The following is a 24,870-nucleotide window of genomic DNA, read 5'->3' on the forward strand; positions in this document are numbered from 1 at the left end:
AAGTCATCTCCATTTGTGCTTAATATTGACCAGGTGAGTATCAGTAAATCTGATCACCCAATATTTAACGAACAAGTTTGTTATAGTTTAACTTATGTAATTTTGATTTTTTTGAGACCAAGTATTAAGTATACCAGGTTGGTCTTCATCTCTCTATGTAGCTGAGAAAGATCATGAATTTCCTATCTTCTGGTCTTCCTTCCTCTAACTCCTGAGCATGCTCCAAGATTACAGGCATGTTCCACCATGTCAGGCTTTATGTAATGCTAAGGAAGAAACTCAGGCCATTGCACATGCTAGGTAATCATTTTATTTATTGGACTACTTCCACAGCATAATTTTTAATTTTTTCTTTAGGACGACTATCTAGTGATATATGTATTGCTCAAAGGTAGATGAACATTTAAACATACAATTTTACAGAAATGTTGATGAACTTTGACAGAGTAACTTGGAAATAAATGGGGAAAATTCTTAAAATGACTGCTCAGCTTGGTGGCGTTTGCCTGTAATCTCAATACGTGGATGATAGAGGCAGAAGAATCAGGATTTTAAGGCTAGTCTTTGCTACAAAGGAAGTGTGAGGTCAGCCTTGGCTACATATGATCCTGTCTCCAACAAATCAAAACTCCAATAGGGGACTGCAGAAGTGATTTGCCCAGGTTTGTGTCACAAAATGTTTGCACACAAGCGCTTTCAAACATCCCAATAAACACCCGTAAAGATGGAGTAAGAGGACATCTACCTACAAAGTAACTAATTGTAAGGTTCTCGGTGTCAGGTTTCTTTGACAGGTCTCTTTCATACATCTCATCCTAATTTTAAGTCCTGCCTACCCTTTGTGATGTCGGTCCACACATTTCTTAAAGCATTTTCTATTTGGGGCCAATCTAGCCATTGCCTTCTTCTGTAACCTACTGATCCAAACAGCCAGCTCGTCCTTTCAACTTTCTCTAAACCACCATCCAGGAGAGCAAATTTCCAGCAGTGTAGAACTTGCCTCCCAGAAGTTAGTACTGGCTATCAGGAGAAGTCAAAGAATAACTGCTAACTTGTCATGTATAAAAGGATGGCAGTTGGATGGAGAAGTTGGGAAAGAATGTAAATGGCAGAGCAGGATGGATGCATTTTAAATCCTGAGCTGACTCTTATGCACAGGACAACCCAGATAAATGACCTTGCACTTCTTACACAGATAACTGTGGAGGTGAAAGAGAGAAAAGAGAAGAAAGAACACTAGAGAATCATCTGCCCTAACAGTTCACATGGAAAGATAAGGACACAAACTGGGAAAGTGCCAGATACAGCTGTCAGAGTGAACACAAGGCATACTGATTATGGAAGGTATGAGAATCAGACAAGGCACAGAAGCAGGGTGACAACAAAAATTAACCAGGCAGACTGTGTTAATTGATGTCAACAGCACAAGATCTCACTGAAAGATGACTGTCAGTATTAGCAGAGAATTCAAAGTTAAATGTGGTCCCTGGAGACCTATAAACACTGAATAGCATCGTCTTGACAAGGACAAAATCTTTCTAATAGTCACTATTTAAAGCCCTGTAGCTTAATGTCTATGTGTGTCTTGATTTCAAAAGTGCATATATAAAATATGTGTGTGCATATATGCATACATTTGTTGACATATATTAAAGTTTTATATGTATATAAATATAAGTAGGCACACAAGTATGCATACACTTATTCAATATTTCATTCCGATTTCCCCTCAGTCCACAGATAAAACCCATCTAAGATAAAAGTGCAGGAGAGCTAAGACGACCAAGAATATTCTATCTAGCCTTTAATTGTCTAAAGTAGTTCCCTGGCTTTTCACAGGCATGAAGCTCCTCATGTGTAGTCACCGCTCAGGGACTGCCTGCAAAGGAGCGTGACTTTCTTGGGCAAGGTAATTTTTCATATAAGAAGCATGATTGCATGAGGGCATGTGTTTGTCATTACTCACTTGAAATGCTTTTTCCATATGTGTATGATTTCTTGTATGTAAATAACAGTTCAAAAAGCAAATAAGTAATAACAGTTAACAAACATACCCTCACGAAATCAAATTTTTGCATATGTTAGTATTACCCCAGAATGCCACACTGCTTTGCAATCAGTACTCCAGGTGTCCTTTATTCCAGGAGGCTAGTATTCCAACTCCTGTCACTATAGGCAGAGTTTTCAGATGAAGAACGCTGTGTAAGTAGAATTATATTGCAAGTACACTTTCATGTCTGGCTTCACTGTAATGACCATCTTCATCAGCAGTTTGTACTTGCTTATTGACTCACTATATATGTTTAGTTACCTGTAATAGTTAATATTGTCAGTTTGACATGATCTAGAATCACCTAGGAGACAAGCTTTTGGGCATGCCTGGGAGGGCATACATAGATTAAGTTAATTAAGGTGGAAAGATCCACCTTACCGGTGGATAGTACAATTCCCTGGGGTTGGATCCTGCACTGTATCCGAGAAAACTAACTGGATGAAGGCATTTGTCTCTCTCTTCCTCCTCATTATGAATGCAATGCAGCCATGACCCTGTCAAAAAAGAAAGAAAAAGAAATCCTTCTCTTTAAGTTGCGTTTGTCCCATAGTTTGTCACAGTAATGAGACGAGTAATTATTACTTCATCTATTTCTGAATTACAAACTATCCATACACATACTTTTGTCATCTTAATTTCTGTGGGCCAGCGACAGTTTAGGTTGGATAGTTTTACCTCAAGGTCTCTTACAAGACTAAAGCGAATGTGTTGATAATGCCAGTGTCGTATTAGCATTCAATTACAAGGAGATTCACTTTAGTACACACGCGTTAGTAGGATTTAGTTTCTAGTGAGCTTTTGGACTGTACGCCTCATTTCTTCTCTGGCTGGTCAGTAGCTCTTTTCTCTTTTAAAGCTAGTCATTCCTTAAAAATGGGTGCAACAAGGCTCTACTTTTTAAAAGATCTCTTCTTCTGCTCACTTAACTTTTTCTCTGGAATTGTTTACATCAAGCTTACATTCACAATGAACTACAGACTTCCTAATAAATAAAACCGAAGAACTTAGCATAGGGTTTTTTTTTTTTTATAAAGCATAGGTTAATTTTCAGATAAATCCATTTATATACCTACTAAAATCCTTAGGAAGAAATGTTTTGTATTGCGGGTGGTAGTTTCTGTGACTTGTTTCCTCAGTATGGGTGCATAAAGTCTAAGAAAACATAAGCACGCCAGAAAGGTTTAGAGAAAGAAACAAACAAGCAAACCAACAAATGAAAAAGGTACTGATGGAGGGTAAAAAAAATTAAAGTGGGGATATTCAGGGCACAACATTCAAGGAAGTAAAAGAAGATAGCATGGCATGGTCTGTGAAAACATGAAATCCAATTAGTAGACATTTGTGACTGACTTTTGAGATCTGCATATCTAAGCACAGAATGCGGTAGGATTATATAGCCTTAGCTATCCATGTGACCGAAGGACTTCATCTGCTCCTGGAAAGGGCATGCTTCAACTGCTCTGTACATTTTGAACTTCTAAAAATGTGTCTGCTTGAAAGGTCTATATTTATATTCTGACTTCATTAGCTGGAACAGGTGCTTGGGTCTCTTTATCTTCCTATTTTTAATCTTTTTTTCCAAATATGCATATCTTCGCCATATTTCAAATTATGAGACTTGTGTTTATAGAAAGTTGAAAATGAGGAAGATATCCAGGAAAAAAGTAAAAATGTCATACACCCAACTATTTCCTCACTTCCTAATTTATCTCATATACTCCAATTTGCTTTCAAAGAGTAGCCTGTAAGGAAACTGATACTTATTCATTTCTGAGGGAAGGGTGAGGAAAGACAAGACTGCTACTTACCTGTTCTTGCAATCAAGACAAGGACAAGTAATCCTCTTTCTTAACACAACCCCTAAAAGGGAATGATGGTTAATATAGCCATGGGAAGATGCAGCCCCTCCCTGGTAATCAGAGAAAGGCACATTCCAAACATAAGGAGAAGGGGCCACTTTTGACCTCTGAAATTAGCAAAGGCAAAAATGAGTGACAGGGCCTGATGCGGTGGGGGTGGGAGGTTAATAGACAGATCTTCTGCAGCACTGCTGGTGGGAGGGGAAAGTAGGAACCAGAGTTGGAAGATGACATAATCCTCACGTGATTAGAAGCTGACGTGAGCCCAAGTCGTTATATATCCAGGTTTTTTTTTTTCTCCTCTGGGTATGAGCTCTTTACAGCCCTGAAGACTTGTGACCAAGGAGAAGAGAAGGTAAATTCCTTAAACCCCAGTAGACTGGTGTGCAGAAACCACCAGGACCCCTTGGAGTGATAGTGGCTGAACAAGATGGGAGTCCGTCTAGATTTATTTCCTCATATCTCTAATTGAGAGATAGATAATTACATATGTGGTCATTTTTTATTAATTTATCTCTTTGCATGCATGTTTGTAAGTGCATGATCCACTAAATATGTGTGTAGGTCAGAGGGCAATATGCAGGAGTCAATTCTCTTCTTTTACCATGTAGATCCCGGAGGTTAAAGTAAGGTTTTCAGGCTACATACCAAGTGCCTTTACCCACTGAGCCAGCTTGCTGGTCCAATAACTGTATATTGGGCAATGAACCAGGAACCGTGAGGAAGGGTTGAGAAACACCTAGAGATTTGGTGATGGGGCCTCTCCTGTCCTAGAAAACTTTGCCCTCTTCTTTGTCTTTCCCCAATTCATCAGAGAACATGGTAGCCCTGAAATGTGAGTTTCATGGATGGAGAGAGACTGAAATCATGGGATGGAGACAAGAAAAATTGAGATAAATTTAAAAATAGTTGCCCTCAATCAATGATAACCTGCAATGGTGGGGGAGATGCTGAGTCTTACAAGGGCCAGTCCAGAGAGTGAGGAATGGCAAACAGGCACAGAATTCCAGAAGGATGGATAGGCATAGGAAAAGAACGAGGCAGTAGAATACTTGAAACCACTGCAGTGATGAGAACCCCAGGTTCCAGATAAGGATAGCATGTGTCTGGCCTCAATATTCTTGTCCCTGATCCCTTGTTTCTGTTTGTAGGTCTAGAAATCTGTGCTCACAGATACCACCTGACTGGAAAAACTACCTTGGATCTGTACAGGTTAGTGCGTGGGAGTCCCTTAGACTGGGGTTCCGAGGGTGGGAGTTGTGAAGGAACAATGCTGGGTAAAATTTTCACCTTGAATGTTCTTTAGGGGAGGCATTCAATTTATCTGTTGGCAAAAGAGTGGGTTTGGGCTTGAGGGGTGGGGAAGAGAAAAAGGAGTTTGGACAGGAAGTTGAAAGAGAAGCTGAGATCGTTTCAGTTTCTGAAGGCTGGAACTGTGGATCAGTCAGGTGGGGGAAAACGGACTAATGGCTTGATTCTAAGAAACGGATTCCAAAGTAAGAAAGCAATTTGTCTCTGCATTTTCTCCCCGGAGTTAAGCAGGGAACGACAACATCATGCAGAAGCCCTGCGACGAAAAAGAAGGAAAGCCCAAGAGCAGTGAGCCAAAGATGGAAGCTGAACATCCCCATGGAGCATTTGAAGCCCGGCGGATGGAAGGGAATTTCAGACAGAGGCTGCTTCAGTCTCTTGAAGAATTTAAAGAAGACATAGACTATAGGCATTTTAAAGGCGAAGAAATGACAGGAGAGGAAGATGAGATGGAAAGGTGCTTGGAAGAAATAAGAAGTCTGAGGAAAAAATTCAGGGCTCTGCATGCTAACCATACCCATTCTCGGGACCATCCCTTTTGAAGCAGTAGCTTCAGAAATTATTTTCTGTTATTAATATTTCCACTGTTTTCTGTTTCCATTTTCCTTTATAAACACTTATTATTATTTCACTTTAATACTTCAGTATTGGTTACCGTCATCTACACACCTAACATTGTCCATGTCTCATCTTTCAATTTCACCCCACTGATTTAATAGGACGTTTTGTTCATTTACACAAAAGGATAGTCATCTGGTAGTTTATTGTAAACCAAAAAATTGCAAGCTATAAAGCTACTATGTGTGCCTAATGTGTTCATTTATGTATGATACCATGCAAAGTCTTATTCTATGCCAACGAGGTGAATCTATGTGCTCTGCATTCTCTTTCTTCTTTTCCACAAAATGAATATATATGCATCTGTATTATTAATTTCGTATCACAAAAAGGAAAATAATTGGACACAAGTGAAAGAAGTTTATCAATTGCCTTTGGAAAGCAGTGGAACAGTAAATTTTTAATAACAGAAAGGTATGTCAACTGCAAAGTACCTTTGGATTTCTTAGCCAGAGGAATAAACAGACCATTATAAAATACATATGTTTAAGACGTGATCATTTCATGGAGAAAATATTTGCTTCACAGGGATTTTGCATAGAACAGTAGCTGTGAGCTATGTTTGGTGAGCTCTTATTTGCACATGTGATGCCAAAACCTAGCTTGTATAGAGCCTTCCATTTGAGAGAGGACATGGAATGTTTCCATCTTTGCTCAAGAACAATGCCAAAAGGCAAAGGTGGGCCTTCCGTGTCAACTCTTAGCTTTTGAACCCCACTTTTGTTTCCACCACATCCTGCCTTAGTCATTTTCTCTCCAATAGCCCCACAGCTGTTGATGCACTGGGGGCCTTGTGTATCAAAACTTTCACTGAGTTTCCAATCAATTGATCTCTTGTCTTCTTAAACCTCTGCTTTCTAGTGACATTTACAGGAGGTGGCACTCCTAGGACATTGCCAATTCCACACTGTCCTGGGACATATTTTTTTCCTAGATACATACTGAGAAGTAGAATTGTTTGGTCATAGGTTAATTCTGTTTAATTATTACAGGAATTTCTAATCTGCTTTTCAAACACAGCCATTAACAATGCATAAGGTTTCTAATTTTTCTACATCATTGAGAATGTGTGTGTGCTTGTGCAGGCCTGAAGTTGATGGATGCCGTCCTTGATCTCCCTCCACTTTATTTAACAAGGCGGGGTCTCTTGGTAAACTTTACCCACCAGTTTCAGGGAGTATAACCAGCCAGCCCTCCTTAAGGATCCTGTGTCTGAATCCCAAGTGCTAGGATTACAGGCAGCGGCTACACCTGCCACACTTCTATGTGGGGTCTGAGGATGCAAACTATGTTCCTCTCACTTATACCATAAGCATGTTTATCCACAGGGCCATCTCCCTAGACCAACATACTTTATTGCCTAAATATTTTTATTGTCGTCCCTCTAGTAGAAATGAAGTCGTGTCTGTCTCTGTGTGGTTTTCTTCTGGCTTCTCTTTTTAAAAGTACACCCATCTTTTATTATTTTTCATAATTAATGAAAATATGTGACTGTAGCAGCCTATTATTTTGCTACCATCTGAAAATTAAAAGCAACAAAATACCTTTTCTGAGGCCAAAGATGGACACATTTAACTTTCCCAAATCCAAGAAGAGTTGAACGTTTTATTGCCTATTAATTATAAAAATGGATATTAATGTTTCTCATAGCTGGAGAATTCAAGCAACACTAATTTTGTTCTGTGTACATGATGTGTTGACTGACATGAGAAACAGCTGCCAACACCACTACACTGATGACTTTCACACTGGAGTCTGGCTATTTTGAGAGTTATGTGGTATGCAAGGGGATACTGTTAATAATGATGTGATAACAACTTTTACTTTGTGGTAAATAATTACATATACTTACTGCTAAGTATGGCCCTCCCCAACTGAAATAATACAGAAACCTCACATACAAATCGAATTTTAGGAAACTGTATTGACAGTGATGACTGACATGTGTTCCCTCTACACACACATCCTGGGGATACGTGGCTCCTTCCCTCTCTGAACATTAGGGAAATACTTGGCAAACCATGCCTCACTACATTTGGATCATAATTCAAAGACTGGGCATCCTGCCAGGGACATAAAAAGGTATGTAAGAGAATCTAAGAGTCATCCACGTGACTACCAACCCTCTCTGCTCTTTTTAGATAATTAATAGGCAGAGAAAACATGACTAGTATTTCATGAATTGACTTCTAGCTCTCCCCCTCCCCCCCCCCCCCCGAGACAGAGTTTCTCTGTGTAATAGCCCTGGCTGTCCTGGACTTGCTTTGTAGACCAGGCTGGCCTTCAACTCACAGAGATCTACCTGCTTCTGCCTCTGGAGTGCTGAGATTAGAGGTATGTGCCACCATGCCCTGCTTGACTTCTAGCTCTTTAAATCTAGGCCTTTTTTTTTTTTTAAGTAGGTACAAATTAATCCTTCTGATTTTGTTAATGTGCCTTTCAAACTTGGTGTAACTTTCACTTTTAGGACACAGTAAACAGAAATATTTCTTCTCAAACAGCAAAGAAGTGTTGAATGCACCCCAAGTGATATTTTGGCCTATAACTTGATACTCTGGTTAGTTTCTTTTCTGTTTTATCTTTCTAGTCAAAGAAGTTATTTTGCCCAGTACTGGGAATAGACCTGTTCATGGATTGTAGTTAGACAGGGATCCATCCATCTTTATAGGCTACTACAGTTGAGTTACACTAAATCTGAAAACTATAGCAGCCATCATGGTTTGTGGCATCCATGTATATCATAACTTGTAGTGGGTTGTCATGTGTGTTTTAGATAAAACATTTTCATTTTCTCTGGTGTTTTACAAACACTCAAAGTTTGGCCTGATACTTAGCCACATGGTCCTGCACTCCACATACATTATGACCTCATGCTGAAAAGCAAGACCTCACCGTGCATTGTTATCTTTTGAAGTACACTGAAAGAGTCAGTGCAGCCACATTCAAAGAGGTAATAATCTCTTTGAAGTTCCCCCAGGGTACAATTACACTCTGCAAGGGACCCTGCAAACAGATATCAGTCTTCTCCCAGCTGCAGAATTAACTGTTGTTTCAGCTTATCCTAAGAGAAAAAAAATTAATGTCATGGTCTGCTGATGGAGCATTACGTTCTTTTGCAAAAAGAATTTCCAAAGGGCGTAAAGACTCATTTATGTATAGTTTTACACTTCTCTCTGCATGGATAATAGGAGCCATTTTCATGGAAAAATTTTTTTAACACACAGGTCCAAAAAGCAAATCACCTTCTTCAGACAATGATTGGGGTACAGGAATGACAAACGACACCTTAGGAAACAGTAGTCTACTTCCTCAGGAGGATTTGATTTTCTTCCAACCAAAGGAATAGGAGAGACTCACTAGAGGGATGGCCATACAGAAACCTCTTTGAACTTCTGACCCAAATGGCCTGTTGTTGTTTGAAATATCTTCATTCTTAGATTTAAAAAAAAAATCTCTCTACAGTGTCTACAAAGTTTAGTACTTTTGAAAAAATTCTCAAGATACCACCGTGATTTGGTTAGTACCCACGACACAAAGAACCAGAGGTGGTAACACCAATCGTGAGAGACACATTAGCAAAAGCAGAAAAATTAATTTGCTGCTACTAGCCATCTACTAGCCATCTAGCCATCCATATGGTACTGACTCTGCAGGCAGAGGAGATGCATGGTGGCTGCGTGTCAGAGTTTCAGATGGCCACTGACACCATGGGAAAGCAAATCAATGGAGACCCTAGGATGATCCAGATGTTAGGACACTGAGAGTTTCATTGAGGAAAGCTTCATACATAGAGTGGGGCTTGCCTAAGAGAGGATGTATTGCTCCAAGCAGCAGAACTAGAGGGGTAGGGCTACTAAAGCCCTCTAGAGATCCATTATGAGCTCTAAATGCTAGCCAATGGAGTTGCAGGATTTGGTGCTTGCTTGCCTTGCTGCATATTTTAGTCTTGGTTTACTCTGATCATTCCTTGTTGTGACTCCACTCACCTTCTTGGAATTAATAATTCCATTTGGTGCCACTGTGTTAGAATTGTGCAATTTGTCTTTGTATGCTATAGGAATCCACTATTAAGAGAGTTCCTTGAGTCTCAGAAGAGACTTCAGACTTTTAATTGGTGTTGGGATTGTTAAAGATGGTGGGGAATTTTGAATTGTGGGGGCGGGGTGGGGATATACTTTTGCATTGTAAGATAAGATTATGGGACTAAGAGGTGGAAGGTTAGAGCTTAGAAGTGATGGGCTTGGGTGTCAAGTTGACATGGGGTTGAGTTGTGATCTTTAGTACTGCCTAAGGTTATATCTTTTTTGCAGACTCAAGTCCTACCTCCCATTTCAATTGTGAAAAGCTTATTGCCCTTCTGAGTTGCAGAAGTTGTTAATGTATTGTGGGTATTAATCATTTGATTGTGGTTAGGGGAAATGCTTTGTATAGCATTAATCTTTTTTAAATGTATTGACAATTATAATTACCAAATTATAATTTAGGGCACTTTCCATGAGCACTTCATAATAATGCATATTCTACTGTTGTTTTGTGATAGTTGCTGTATGTATCTTTTATATCCAGTTGACAGTATTATCCAAGTCACTTCTTCTTATTCACCTTTGGTCTGAAAGTGCAGTGCTGACATTTACACGATTACTCTCTCTTAAAGACTACAGCATTTCTGCTCTGTTGGTGGGTTATATTATTATAACTTACTGATAACGTAAGCATTTTTATCAAAGTGTAGTGACTTCCTTTGTTTCCTGTATGATTTAAAAACTCATTTTGAAGTCTGGAGGATGGTGGATTTTCCATTATTACTTACATCCCTTTCCCCTCTCAAGGGTCATTTTCTAGTTTCCTGGCCTTTAGAGGATGTGTTTAGACACACCCATTCCCACATAAATACAAGTGTGAAAATTAGAAACTGACTATGCAGCATTTCTTAAAGCAACATGGTGCACTTACATCTGTTTTCCTGCCAAGTTCATCATTTCAATTTTTGTCTATGGCTGAATAAAATTCCATGTTACATATGTGCCACATTTTTCTAATGCATGAATGTGGACATCTATCTGTGTTCTAAATCAAGCAAGCAATAAAAAGCATAGTTGGAAACCAAGCATATATTATTGGCATTTATGTCCACCCAGTTAATTTCATCTGACATATTCATTTCCTCATGTAACTTTAAGTTATGGTCTGGTGTCCTTTCATTTCAACGTGATCGAATATCCTTTCGCAGTTCTGGTAGGGCAGGTTTCTCAGGAAAGAAAATTTCCTTCAGCTTTTGTTTGTCTAGGAATGACTTCCTTTATCCCTCATTTTTGAGGGATACATATAACGTATTGAACTGTTGATAGACAGGGTATTGTTTGTTTCCTTCAGAACTTTAAACACCCTGCCGTGCCGCTTTCTAGTCTGGATGGCTTGGAGAATGACGTGGCTGGCAATCTTATTATGCTTCCATTGTACTTAATAATATACTTTTCTTGTTTTCTTTCAAGATTCTGTCTTTGTCTTCAGCTCTAAGCAGTGGGAGCATAATTCGTCTTAGTGTAGCTCTCTTTCGATTTGACACTGCTTGGCGTTTTAGAGTCTCTTGGGCGTATACTTGAACAGTTTTCAACTCCAGTAAATTATTCATTGCACTTTGCAGCTATACAATTTTTGTTTGGTTTCCTTTTTTGTAATTTCTTTTTAATGTGCTGTTCATATGTTCTTTCCATTTTTCTGTTGCTCAATGGCCCTATTTATCATTTTGAAGACATTTAAAATACTTCTTTTTAAAGCATTTACTGGGCCAGAGAGAGCTCACTTGGTGGATGCATGTGTTTTCTGACAAGCGTGACCAACCTGCATTCAAGCTCTGGGCTAAACATGGTGGAAGGTGAGAATTGACTTCCACAAGCTGTTCTCTGATCTCTACACTTGCTCAGTGACATGCATGTGTGTGCACACATGAATAGATAAACATGTAAACAAATAAAAAGCATTGCCTGGTAAGTGTTGTCACAGAGCTCTAGTTTTATTTTTCTCCCTTTCAGTAAGACACAGTTTCCTGTTTCCTTGTATGACTTTGGTGAAAACTGAACATTTGAAGAACATGGTGTGGCAACTTTAGCAGTCAGATTCTCCATCACCGCTGAGATGTATAGAAGTCTACATGTGTGTGCACAGGGGATTGCTGATTAATACCATTGTCTATGTGTTTAATGAAATTTACAAACTGTTTGTGCAAACTATTTCTGTATTTCTTACTGGCTGATATCAGTGAAGTATCTTTTTTTTTTCTTTGTGTGACTTCAACTAGTGTTCTAACATAATATTTATGCTAGTGCTAGAAAAAATTAAAGTTAAAACAGGAAGCTAAAAGCAGAACACTTCTCTCAGTATTTGAAAAACACTTAGATAATGGAATTTGTCAGAATTTCTTTTTAGGTTTTTAAGCATATGAAATTCCCCAGCAGGCACACACATGGCTATACCCCACATGTTATTGTATGCTCTGTTCTCATGATCATCCCTTTAAATATATCAGCACATTTAAATATCCCACAATTTATTGATAAGTGTATATTTTTATTGTTGCTTTTGGCTTTTTGAGAGATGGTGTGGTCTGGCTAGCCTGCAACTCACTATGTAGACCAGGCTGACCTCAAATTTGTGGCAGAAAGGGCAATATGGGAGGGAAGAATGGGAGGATACAAGGGATGGAGTAACAACTGAGATGTAATATGAATAAATTAATAAAACATATAAAAATATTTTTTCATATGAAAAATGTATGGCAGTCCTGAATCTGCATCTAAAGTGCTGAGATTATGAGTGTGTGTCCCATACCCAGAAAAAAGTCTATCATTTAATTTGAAAACACTTTGGAATTTGCTTGCTGCCTTGGTGGTTAATTTTAACCGTTTACTTCACACAACCTAGAATCACTTGCAAAGAGAGTCTTAGTGAAGAATTTTCTAGATCAAACAGCCTGTGGGCATCTTATGGGGCATTGTATTGTTAGTTAGTTGAGGGTGAGAAGAGCCATTTTAAATGTGGGCGCACCTTCTACCAGAGGCTCGGATAAAAAGACGCGAAAGAAGAAAAGTTTCCCTCCTTTGCTGGCTTGGCCTTTACTCACAATGGTGATTTCATCTCCCCTCTCGCTGCAGCTGCCGATCCCTTTGCCGATAACAAAGGCAAGGCACCTTCCTGCTTCTAACAGGAGCTGAACACCAGTATCTCCCAGGCACCCTCCAGGCCTTTGGTGAAGATTAGGGCTGCTGAGACCCATAGCACAGCCTCCAGGCTGAACCACCAGATGGTTCTCGACCTCTCATCCACTGTCCTGTGTAAGCCAACTTAGTAAACAAGTCTTTTATGGGCCAGTGAAATAGCTCAGCCAATAAAAGTGCTGGCTGCCAAGCCTGATAATCTGATGACCCAAGGAGCTGAGATCCATCTCAGGAATCCATATGGTGGAACTAGGGGAAAATAATTATGTTCTGCATGGCATCTTCTGACCTCTGCATACATGCTATGACATGGACTTGTACGGCTGTGTGTGTGGAACTTCTCATAGATAGAGCCTCAAGGAAATTTACTAGCTCACTAAGTGCCCTGCCCCTTAAAGAGTTTAATGTGGTTCTCACACTTCTTTTGGTTTTATTTAGGAGACAAAGTCTCACTATACAGCCTTGGCTGGCCTGCAACTCTCTTTGTGAACCAGTCTGGCCTTGAATTCACAGAAATGTGCCTGCCTTTGGCTCCCAAGTGCTGAGATGAAAGGCATATGCCACCACACTTGGCAGTTCTCATAATTCCTGTGGGACTCCAGTTACTTCACTAAAGAGTAAGTTGTTGCTAAAGTGAAAAATAGCTCACCCATACTGCCTTGCTTCCTGCTCTGCACACATGGCTATTCTCTTACCTATCCATGTCTTGTACATGTGCTGCTATGACTCATGAGTCCATTAACAGAGGCAAAATTGGGGAGACTACACAATCTTGGACTTTTCCAAAATGACACTAAATAAGCCTCTTTTTATTATAAGGTGCCCAGGATCAAAAATTTTTGTTATAGTAGTGGAAACTGGGCTACTGTACAATGCTACTAAGAAATGTAATACTTTAATATTTTCTTCTTAGATTGATTTTTTTCCAGTACTAGGTAGGAGTCACATCCAGAACTTCAGGGACTTACACACTGAGCTATATATAACCTCTGCTGTTATATATGGCCATGTTAACATTATAAAGCATTCATCTTAAACTCTAAGATTTTGTTTCTTGTCTTAACATTCACTTTTTACATTTATTTGTAGTCACAGCAGTTTTACTTTGGATACTACAGGAAAGTATCTTTTTCTAACATCTGCCTTTCTCTCATTCTTAATCCTTATTTTTAAAGTATTACTCTTGTAAGTATCATGTGACTTACTATTTTATCTAATCTTATTTAGATTATTCAGCCAACTTAAATTCACTTTGTTGATAATATTTGTGCTATGCCTCTCAATTGATCCCGGTGTTCTCTATTCCTACTGATTAAATAAAACTGTAAGTGTTTAAGAGAGAATTTATGGATCTCCAAAACTTGTGTGCCCAAAGTTTTTCTGTGTGCACATCCACTTGAAGAGTGTGGATTCTCAGAGGACAAAGTCTACCACCAAGTCTTAGTTTCTATGAGGGACTCATATTTTCTTTTTAAAGAAAATTTGTCACAGAGCCAGAAAAAAAAGTATGGCTGTTTTTTTCACTGTCCAGAATCATTTATATAAATATGGTGAGTACCCTATTTTCAGTCTCCACATTGTCCCTGCTTGATCTCCTTAATGTATGCAGTTGTTACAATAGTTTTTTACTCAATTACACATCTATAACCTAGAACTCAAAACCCTATGAATTTCTACATAGTTGTCTAGTGTAGCTGTCTTCCAAGATGTTTCAAAGGCACCTCAGCTTTAACACGTGGAGAAGTAGTGATCAAGAGTAAGCTATCTGGGGCTGGAGAGATGGCTTAGAGGTTAAGAATACTGACTGCTATTCCAGAGGTCCTGAGTTCAATTCCCAGCAACCACATGGTAGTTCACAACCATCCATAGTGATGCTGTCTACTGACCTGCAGGTGTACACGAAGACAGAGCATTGTATACATAATAATAAATAAATCTTTAAAAAAAAAAAAAAAAGAGTATGCCATCTGTTTCTCTGAAGCAGCAGTCCTGGAAGGTATGTTCAAATTGCAGTACCGTATCTGGTCACAAGGTGGCCCTTTACTCTCTATTTTAGGTTTTTACACTAGACAATCAAATTTTGATCAGGAACAAAGAAATCCATTTTTACAAGTTAGAGAATATTATTTACTAAATATTGCACATTAATTCTTGACTATGGGTATGTATCATATCACCAAAGGGTTCTTCCTGGACGTTTTCTTTTTCATTTTTAACCAGCGCAATCCATATCTATCTTCTGTTTTCATTGCTAGAAGGTATCCTTATTTATCGAGTAGTTTTTTGTTCTGTATTCTGACTTCTGCCTTTTCAGTTTCTGCTTTCTCTTACATTCATCGTTTTCAAAATCTGGATTTACTTTGATGAACCCTTCAGTCCCCAATATCAGGAATTTTGCTTTTGTTTTTGTTTTCCAGTTCTGAGTACCTACTTCCTACGTGACTGTTGATTGTGAACTTGATTGGATTAACAGACACTAGGGTCATCGCCAGTGAAGCTCACCTTTGGATGTGTCTAGGAGAATGTTTTCAGAGAGAAAGACCTGCCCTGAGTGTAGGCAGAATCATTGCCTATGCTGGAATCTCACACAGAATAAAGAGACAAAGGAGAAAGTCACCAGACTGCCAGCATTCCCCTTTCTGTGCTTCCTGTTGGATGCTAGAGACTAACCATACAAACTACTCCATCAGAATGGACTACTCCCCAAACTCTTCCCCCCTTAAGTTGGTTATTGTGAAATAGTTGGTCCCAGCACCAAGAAAAGTAACTAATACAGAAAATTGATACCAAGAAGTTAGGGTTGTTGCTATGACTACTTGGCCATATTTTGTAGGGTTTTTGGAAAGAACGTGTAAAAGTTTGGGGCCATGAGCTAGAGAGGCCCTAGCACGGCACAACGAGAACCTAATGGGTCGTGGCTCCTCTGTAAGTTTAGAGGCTGGGAATGCCAGTAGGAAGGTCAGTAGTCAGGCCAGCGCTCATGAGCTTTCACAGAGGTGTAAAAACACTATTGGAAACTGGACTGTAGGTTATTTATGCTTTCTTTTGGCAAAGACTCTTGACTACATCCTACCAACTTCCTAAGCATCTCAGTGAGGCTGAATTTTAGTATAATGCACTGATTTGTTTGGTGGAGGGAATTTCAAGGCGGTATAGCATTCAAAAGGCAGTACAGATGCTGCTCTCTGCATTTAGTCAGACTTGGAGTGAGAAGAAATAGAAAGTGGAGTAGAGAGACACAAAAATTGGGCAGTTTGGTGGGGAGCATGGTAGGGAAAGGACAATGAACCCAGTTAAAGTTGAAGACAGGGCGGGGCAGGTGCAGGTAAAGTGTCTGGGTGACTATCAAAGAGATTACCATCAGTAAGGAGAAACCTCAACTTTTACACCAGGACCTTAGGAATGTGAAGCCACAATCGCACTTAATTTAGATCTCCAAGTTGGGAAGAGGCTGAAAATAGGACTTGAACAAAGAGACCCCCGCCCCACCCCCAAGTCATCCTGCTTGAACAATGCTGCCTATGTATGTGTTTTCCTAGATTCAGTCTCAATGGTATCCAAAGATGTAGCTGTGGTACAGGGAGCTAGTTGGTGTCTCAAACAGACAAGAGAACTTTGTTTTTTTTTTAAAGATTTATTTATTATTATGTATACAGTACTCTGCCTATATGTACATCTGCAGGCCAGAGGAGGGCACAGATCACATTAGAGATGGTTGCGGGCCACCATGTGGTTGCTGGGAATTGAACTCATGACCTCTGGAAGAGCAGTCAGTGCTCTTAACAGCTGAGCCATCTCTCCAGCCCCCGACAAGAGAACTTTGAATCATTCATTTACTGTTGGTTCTTTGAGTATACAAGACGAAAGACTTACAGGGCACTGGAGGCTTGCATCAAGGTTTTAGGATTAAGATTGGATTCCCTGAATGGTGCTCCTGCGAGCTCTATGTGTGAAACTGTACGAATAAAGGCTAAGTTGAAGTGGAGATCTCAGGATATTCATTCCAGAGATGTGGGCTGCTTGGTGAGGAAAGTTGCAGGAGTCACGTGTTCTAAAGGCAACAGAGCTGGGGGCAGAAGGGGGCAGGGTTATTGAAGCCATTTGGATTCCAGATGGTGCCATTAAGCCCTATCTAACACATTCTGTGTTATCTCCATCGTTTCCTGTCTCAAGCAATTTGGCAATTCTCTAAGTTGAATGTTGGGAGTAAGGCAAATGATTTTTGCCCAAAGAAAAACAAATTTAATTCTATAGAAAAAAAGAATCCCAAATGACATAAAGGAGCTGCAGGACTGGACTTGGTATTTATCCTATTTAGTTTGAGTCCTGCTTTAGTGTGCCCTTAGTCTTTCTGTTTAGGATGAAATCTTTGCTCTGTGACAGTACATTACAAGTTGGTAACCTGATTGTTTTTAAAAAGTTTATAGAGGCTCCCAATTAAGATAGCTTGCATTTTAGAATGCACGCTTTTAAAACATCACTAAACTACTTGCAGTGGCGCATCCCTGTAATTTCAGCACTCAGGTGGCAGAGGCAGGTGAATCTGTGTGAGTTTGAGGTCAGCCTGGTCTACAAAGTGAGTCCAGGAAAGCCAAGGTACACAGAGAAACCCTGCCTCAAAAAGCCAAAAATAACAATAGCAAAACCAAAACAGAAACAAAACTAAACAAATCGAGGCCGGAGAGACTGCTCAGCTGTTAAGAGCACTGTCTGCTCTTCCAGAGGTCCTGAGTTCAATTCCCAGCAACCACATGGTGGCTTACCACCATCTATATCCTGTAACACCTTCTTCCGGTGGACAGGTATATATGCAGATAGAGTGCTCATATACAAAAAATAAATAAATAAAAACTTTTTAAAAAACTAAACAAATCAAAACTCAAAGCGAACAAACAAAAACATTGCTAATTTCTGTAACTTAAACTTATATAATCTGAAGCAAAGCAACAATGAATTTTTACACTAACTTTTTTTTGCTTTTAAATATATAATTGTTATCTTTCTTTTAAATTAAATAAATCTTACAAAGAACAATTTATTGCCCTAGAGAGATGGCTCAGCACACAAGACCACTTGCTGTACTTCCAGAGGACCTGCGCTGCACTTCCAGATGACCTGAGTTCAGTTCCCAGAACCCACATTAGGCAAAATTCATAAGAAATAGTTACAGCAAGGTTTTCGTGGTGCACGCCGTAAATCCTAGCATTCAGAGAGGCAGAGAAAGGAGGATCTCTGAGTTTCAGGCCAGCCTGGTCTACAGAGCAAGTTCTAGAATGGCCAAGGCGACACCAGTGAAACCCGGCCTCTGGAAACCAAAGCCAAACAAACAAACAAATAAAAAAGCACCACCACTGAACAATAACTACAGTTCTGTGACATTTTGGTAGATTGGGTTGCTAGGAACGCAAACCCCTACAGACAACTTAAATATTAAACAAAAAGTGTAGCCTAAGTTGTCACTTTTCTTTTTGGTTTTTCAAGGCCTTGCATCTCTCTGGAGATGGAGGTATGATGGTTGAAAGCCATTGAACTTGGGTGCTGGCAACTAAACTAGCATCCTTTGCAAAAACATGATGCTCTCTTAACTACTGAGTCTTTCTCCATCCTCAACAAGGTCTAGTCTTTTCTGAGTGTTCACTTTCTAGTTTACAGATAGCCATCTTATTGTATCATCACAGGGCAGAGAGAGGAGTAAGAAAACAAGCTGTCTCACAGACTTCCTTCTCCCCCTTCTGTCTCCATACTCCTTCTTGCATAATTATTGTGCCTCTTTTAAGACAGCTAATCCCATTCACTAGAGCCTGACCATCTTGATCTGATTCCCTTCCATGGCTTTGTGTTTAGATACCATTATACTGGGCATTAGGCTTCAACATACAAGGATACACATGTATGTACACATGCTTGTGGTTATGTCTACTCTACAGTTGAACAAATTATTTTCCTTCTGCTCCTTCACAGCTGCTTTTCACCTGGTGCTTTCCTCTGTTCATGTTCAAGGCAAAGAATCAATGTCAGGAGTTCAAGAAGTCTACAAAGTTTATTGTAGTAAATCATTGTGATTATCATAATGTATTTTCTAAAGATGAATGCCTACAAATGGGTTAACATTCCCAAAGAGGGTAAATATTTTACATTCTTACTGTCTAGAAAGATAAATGTATTTAGAGTTTGTGATCTGGAGGAAAAAAAAGTGCGGGTTGTGTTTTTGTTGTTGTCTTTGCGGTTTTCTGATTACTAAAGAGGAACATCTTCCTTTCTGAAGCTACGGAACTTTTCTGTTTTTTTTTTGTTTTGTTTTGTTTTGTTTTAAATAATTAGGCCCTGCCAGTTTCCCACTCCCAACTGCCTTTGTTTTTCTCTCCTCCCCAACTGCCTCAGTCATGTGGGAAGAGCCGTCTCCTTCTCCAGGTGAGGGTCAATTAGAAAGACAATAGTCCAGGTGGGGTTCCCAGGTCTGCTTCCTGAATTCCAGACCCAGGATGGCTCCACTCAGTCTGTCACAAGGTATTCATGGGGTGCCCTAAGGGTAAAGCCCACCAAGACTGCTCCCACCTGTGACAAGGCTTATTCTTTCCCACAATCAGCTCTAAGTTTGGTACTGAGATTGTAATAGCTCAAGTTCTGTTACTAGAGTGAAATATGTGAGACCAAACTCTTTACCAAGAAAAGTAGTTTATTAAGCATTAAGTTTCTGAGACCCAAGGGCATGATACTTGGCTTTGGCTTTGATAGTGAAGGCTTACTGACTACATCATAGCATGATGGATGACAACATGGCAGGTGTGCTTATGAGAAAGAGAGGAAGCCAGAGAACAGTCAGAAGTGTGTGTGTGTGTGTGTGTGTGTGTGTGTGTGTGTGTGAGAGAGAGAGAGAGAGAGAGAGAGAGAGAGAGAGATCATCCTTTTCCTTTCATAACAACCGTCATGTGAGAAATAACCAGAATTCCTTGAGAATTGCATCAGTTCCTATCAAAGACACACTGTGGACCAAGTTTCCAACATACAAACTTCAAGGTGTTACCAGATGCAAGTCCATTACTTGTGTCTTGAAAAAGATATGTTGGGGCTGGAGAGACAGCTCAGAGGTAAAGAGCACTGACTGCTCTTCCAGAGGTCCTGAGTTCAATTCCCAGCAACCACATGTGGCTCACAACCATCTATAATGAGATCTAATGTTCTCTTCTGACATGCTGGTGTCCATGCAGGTGGAGCACTGTATTCATAATAAATACAATAAGTCTTTAAAAGAAAAAAATATGTTTTTGAAGCAAGGTTTTATTTGGAATGCTAACAAAACTAAGAAAATGAGAGGCTATATATATTTTAGGGGACCCAACAATGTAAAGCAGCTTTTTAGAGCAGAAAAGGAAGAGAGGCAATGGGCAGCAAAGGACTGTTGACTAGAGACTTCTAGAGTCCAATGGTAAAGAATAGGATATTGTCTTAGTTATTCTTACTGTGGTGTTTGTAGCTTTGAAGAGGAAACATATTGTACAAATGTAGGTCAAATCGGCTTTATATTATTGTTCTGAACAAATCATGTCTTAAATAGATGTACAGTTAAGCAGAAATCTGACTCACAGGTTAAGGCATCCAAAGAGAAGATGCAACATGATGGTAGAAATGCCAATTTTACTTTTTTTCTTTACATTTTATACACTCGCTGGGTATGTGTAACCAAGTGAAGAGCCAGTCCTTTCACCTAAAGAGGCTTTCAAGTCCCTAACCCAACCTTTATCATAATAAAATTAGCAACTTGACTTTTAAAGTCAATTACAAGATAAAGAAGCTCAAGTTCCCCCTGTTAAAGAGGAACATAATTAAAATATATCCAAACCACAGCTCCATTTTCACTCCAGTTTTCATTCCAACAGACACAAGCTATTGAGTATTCAGTTGTTACCTATGTCTCAAATACACTTGCTTCTCAAAGAATGTATGTATGTATGTATGTATGTATGTATATATGTATGTGAAATAAAATGAGAATAAGTGAATATTGAAGGATATCTATAAGCTAAATGGCTTAGAGCAGGGCCAGGAATGGTGGCGTACACCTTTAATCCCAGCACTCAGGAGGCAGAGGCAGGCAGATCGCTGTGAGTTCGAGGCCAGCCTGGTCTACAAAGTGAGTCCAGGACAGCCAAGGCTACACAGAGAAACCCTGTCTTGAAACCCACCCCCCAACACACACACAAAAATGGCTTAGAGCAGAAGAGGAGACTGAGGGGCTGGAGAGATGGCTCAGTGGTTGAGAAAAGGAGACTGTCTGCTAATAACATATACTGGCAATTGATCAAGCAGCGATTCTTCAAGCAGTACAACTTCTTGGTAATACCACCACCAGGGCTATAGAATCAAACATTATTTTTCTTCGTTTTAAATTATTCCCCCAAGAAATATAACAATCTCATAATTTAAATGGCATATACTTTTAAAGCATTTACTATATACCAAGCACTAGTTTAAATAATGTACATGTATGAATTAATGTGTGTATCTAAAGTAATTTGGCTGTTACTTCTGACTGTAAAACATTACTTTTGAAAAGACTACAGAAGTATTAAGAATAAAGTTTAAATGGCCTTTAAGAAATCCCACTCCTATTTCAAGGGCCCTTCCCCCCATCCCCCACCTCATTTCTGACTTGCCTACCTGGCTCCACAACAACAAAGGAGTACGTTTCAGTTGAAGGGGGAGGGGCTAAGGAAAGATAGGGCGGGGGGAGTTTGCGATACCGGCCGTTGGGAGTGGGAGACTGGCAGGGCCTAATTATTTAAAACAAAACAAAACAAAACAAAACAAAAAAACCCAGAAAAGTTCCGTAGCTTCAGAAAGGAAGATGTTCCTCTTTAGTAATCAGAAAACCGCAAAGACAACAACAAAAACACAACCCGCACTTTCTTTTTTTCCTCCAGAAAGACGGACAAGGGCAAATGTGTTTGGGAAGGGGGTGGAGGAGGGAGCAGAGGGCGGGCCCACATCTGCCGCGCTTTTTGTGGGAGTGGAGATTGGGGCTCGAGCTCACTGGTGACGTAGATCTCATGTGACCAGGAGTCGACGTGTGCAGAAATCCTGCTAGTCTGGTCCTTGTTTCCATCTGGGTACCACCTCACTTCAGCCTCGCAGGCGGCGGTGTGAGAGGCCAGCCAGAGAAGGATACAGCTTGCCTGAATTCTGCAGGTTGGTATCAGAAGCAGGATTACCTGGGGTTTTGTAGTGTCTGGTGGTCCAGGGTAGAGACTTGAGTCCTAATTAAGTCCGTCCTTCTACCCCTTACCTTCGGTTCTGCGGGAAAGGACTCTTGTGAAAGGAACTACGCGCGGGGTGGGGGTTGGGGTGGGGGTGGAAAGAAAACAAGGGGGCCTATGACGATTCAGAAATAATCATAATTTGAGCTTTTCGATCTCTTTTCTAACACTATGCTTTCCAAACCTCGTGTCTGATCTACAAAGAGTTAGGAAATAATATCCCTTTCTTACTCCTTGTCGGATGAGAAAGGCAAGCTAACTTGCCGGGTGGGAAACAAAGGCTGGGGAAACTTCCAGAAGCAAGACCACCTTAAATACGGGGAGCTCTGTGAGCTTGTTCTGTGGTGCTGCTGTGCCGGAGCACCCAGGGCTCGCTCGCCCAACCCCCAACATCCCCTCCCTTCTCTGTTTGCTTGCAGGTTTGTTCTTTGTACCGCTCCAGGCTAAAATAAGTAGAAAAAAAAGAAACCAATCGGACCCGTATCTGGTAAGTGAGGGGAACTTTATTAAAGACTCCCGGGGTGTGGGTTGGGGAAGGCCTGCAGAGGCCACACTCCCCTCTCCCTTCAGCTACCTACTCCCCTTTCGGAGGGCCTGCGTTAGGCCTGTTGGGGGCTGGGTAGGAAGGGAGAAAGATTTGTCTCTGAGGCCAGGGCCTGGGCTGGGGCGGGGTCTGGAGCCCGGGCTGGAGCCAGGGCCGGAGGCGGGAAGGAAGGCCTTGGAAAATGCTTGAGGGAGGGACTAGAGAGGGGAGGAGGTGGAAAATGGAGGTAAGAGGGGGAGGGGATTGGGAACCCTTGATTGCAGGCTGCGCGTTTCTCAGGTTGAAGGTGTTTGGTGAGGACTGACCAAGAGAGAGGGAGGGAGAGATGGTGAGAGGGCTGGAGCAAATGCTGAGGGGACCTTTGTGCACAGCACCTGCACACTTAACAAATCATCCATTTCCCGTCTCTTCCTTGCTTCCTTAGCAGTAACTGCATTCGTGGTTAGGCAGAAGGAAGAGAAGCACGCACAAGATGAAACCCTGCCAGAAAATGGAAGGAAACCCAGAAAATGAGGAGCCAAAGCCAGAGGAAGAGCCAAAGCCTGAGGAAACGCCAGAGGAGGGGCAAGAACCAGAAGAGGAGGAGAAATCTGAAGAAACTTTTCGGGAGAGGCTGATTCAGTCTCTTCAGGATTTTAAGGAGGATATACACAACAGGCATTTGAGCAGTGAAGATATGTTTAGAGAAGTGGATGAAACAGATGAGATAAGGAGAGTGAGAAACAAACTTATAGTGATGCGTTGGAAAGCGAATAGAAGCCATCCATACCCCTATTTAATGTAGTTTGCCTCGGTTTCTATTTTATCTGCTATTACCATTGCAGTACAGCTTTCTTTTTATTAGCGTTTTCCTGATCTGCCTTTGCCCATCTTCCTACTTTGAAGTGGTTGCTGTTAGTGGTTTTAGATGTGTCTCTTCTGTCTGTATCTCACTGTTGATTATATTTGAATCAATCTAGCTTTTAATAAAAGAGCTTTACTGATTTGTAAAAAAAAAAAAAAGGTGAGCTTCTGATGGGATACAAAATGAGAAAAGGTTACAAAATAATAGGAGAATATCATATTTTGAAAGACAAGAGTACCTTTGTATGTTACATATATGCACATATTAACTTGTGAAAGATGACTTTTCTTCTGCTTATTTGTATTTGCCATATTCCTAAAATGAACATGCATTATTCTTGCTAAAAATAATAAAGGTTTTCTAGCTAAAAATAAGCACCCAACAGCACTTATCAATTTATTTCTAGAACTACTATGGCACTTGTTCGTTGACAGTATGAGAATCATTGAGTTAAAAGATTAAAATTGACACCTATTCTCATGTACAGTGATGAACATAATCTTGTAGAAATTTTGTGGTGGTCAAATAAGGCACTGAGAACTGTTAGACGGGGTTTTATCCCCATTTGCTCGTGCAGGATCCAAATACTAGAGATTTGTTTCTGCTGTTTGGAAGCATAGAGAACGTAGTACTCATACTGTGCTCAAAGGCAGACTTGAGCAATTGTTAGGTGAGTGTTACATAGTCCTTTATGCCTGCGGAGACTCCCAAGTAGCTGCTTTTGATAACAGCATGGTATTCCAGCCCCACTCCCACATTCTGCAAATTTCAGTTTCCTGGTGCTGCCCAGAATACTTCTTTGGTGCCTCTGGTGGGCCAAATCCCCCGACATCCAAAGTGATGGAAACTTTGCCCATCTCTTCAATTTTGGTAGACAGTGTGCTGGGATCACAGCATCTTATGGCTATATCTTGATCTTGTTTTCTCTTACAAGGCTCAGACAGACTGAGCTCCTGTGAGAGTCTGACTAAAACATACATCTGAATAACAACTTAGGCTTTCATGAGAATTTCTTCCCTGGATGTGAAGATGCCATTTGGTCTTACTCCTGCTTCTGTATAGTGAGTGACTTCTCCCCTGCACGCTCTCCTCTCAGGTTTAACATGTACTCCAATATTTGGGTACATTATATGGGGGGGCTGAAGTTAAATTTGGGGGATGTTCTTAACCCTG

At 40.3% G+C, this 24,870-nt stretch overlaps 2 protein-coding genes across 4 annotated transcripts; both read left to right on the plus strand.

The window, feature by feature from the left end:
- Nucleotides 1-5,061: 5,061 nt before the first annotated feature.
- Nucleotides 5,062-6,374, plus strand: Tceal7 (transcription elongation factor A like 7). 2 transcript variants are annotated; one of them, XM_051141642.1, is made up of 2 exons: nt 5,062-5,124; nt 5,455-6,374. In XM_051141642.1, exon 2 carries the CDS (start codon nt 5,469-5,471, stop codon nt 5,763-5,765), a length of 297 nt encoding a protein of 98 aa, XP_050997599.1. In that variant the 5' UTR covers nt 5,062-5,124; nt 5,455-5,468; the 3' UTR covers nt 5,766-6,374. The 2 variants fall into 2 exon arrangements, with proteins under 2 accessions (XP_050997599.1, XP_050997598.1); XM_051141641.1 differs by having other exon boundaries at nt 5,452-6,370.
- A 15,700-nt stretch (nt 6,375-22,074) lies between these two features.
- On the plus strand, nt 22,075-24,071 carry Tceal9 (transcription elongation factor A like 9). Of its 2 annotated transcripts, none has more exons than XM_051141639.1 (3): nt 22,075-22,241; nt 22,729-22,796; nt 23,278-24,071. In XM_051141639.1, exon 3 carries the CDS (start codon nt 23,326-23,328, stop codon nt 23,635-23,637), a length of 312 nt encoding a protein of 103 aa, XP_050997596.1. In that variant the 5' UTR covers nt 22,075-22,241; nt 22,729-22,796; nt 23,278-23,325; the 3' UTR covers nt 23,638-24,071. The 2 variants fall into 2 exon arrangements, with proteins under 2 accessions (XP_050997596.1, XP_050997597.1); XM_051141640.1 differs by having other exon boundaries at nt 23,281-24,071.
- Nucleotides 24,072-24,870: the final 799 nt, after the last annotated feature.

The sequence above is a fragment of the Acomys russatus genome, chromosome X (assembly GCF_903995435.1).
Source record: "Acomys russatus chromosome X, mAcoRus1.1, whole genome shotgun sequence".
NCBI lineage: Eukaryota > Metazoa > Chordata > Mammalia > Rodentia > Muridae > Acomys > Acomys russatus.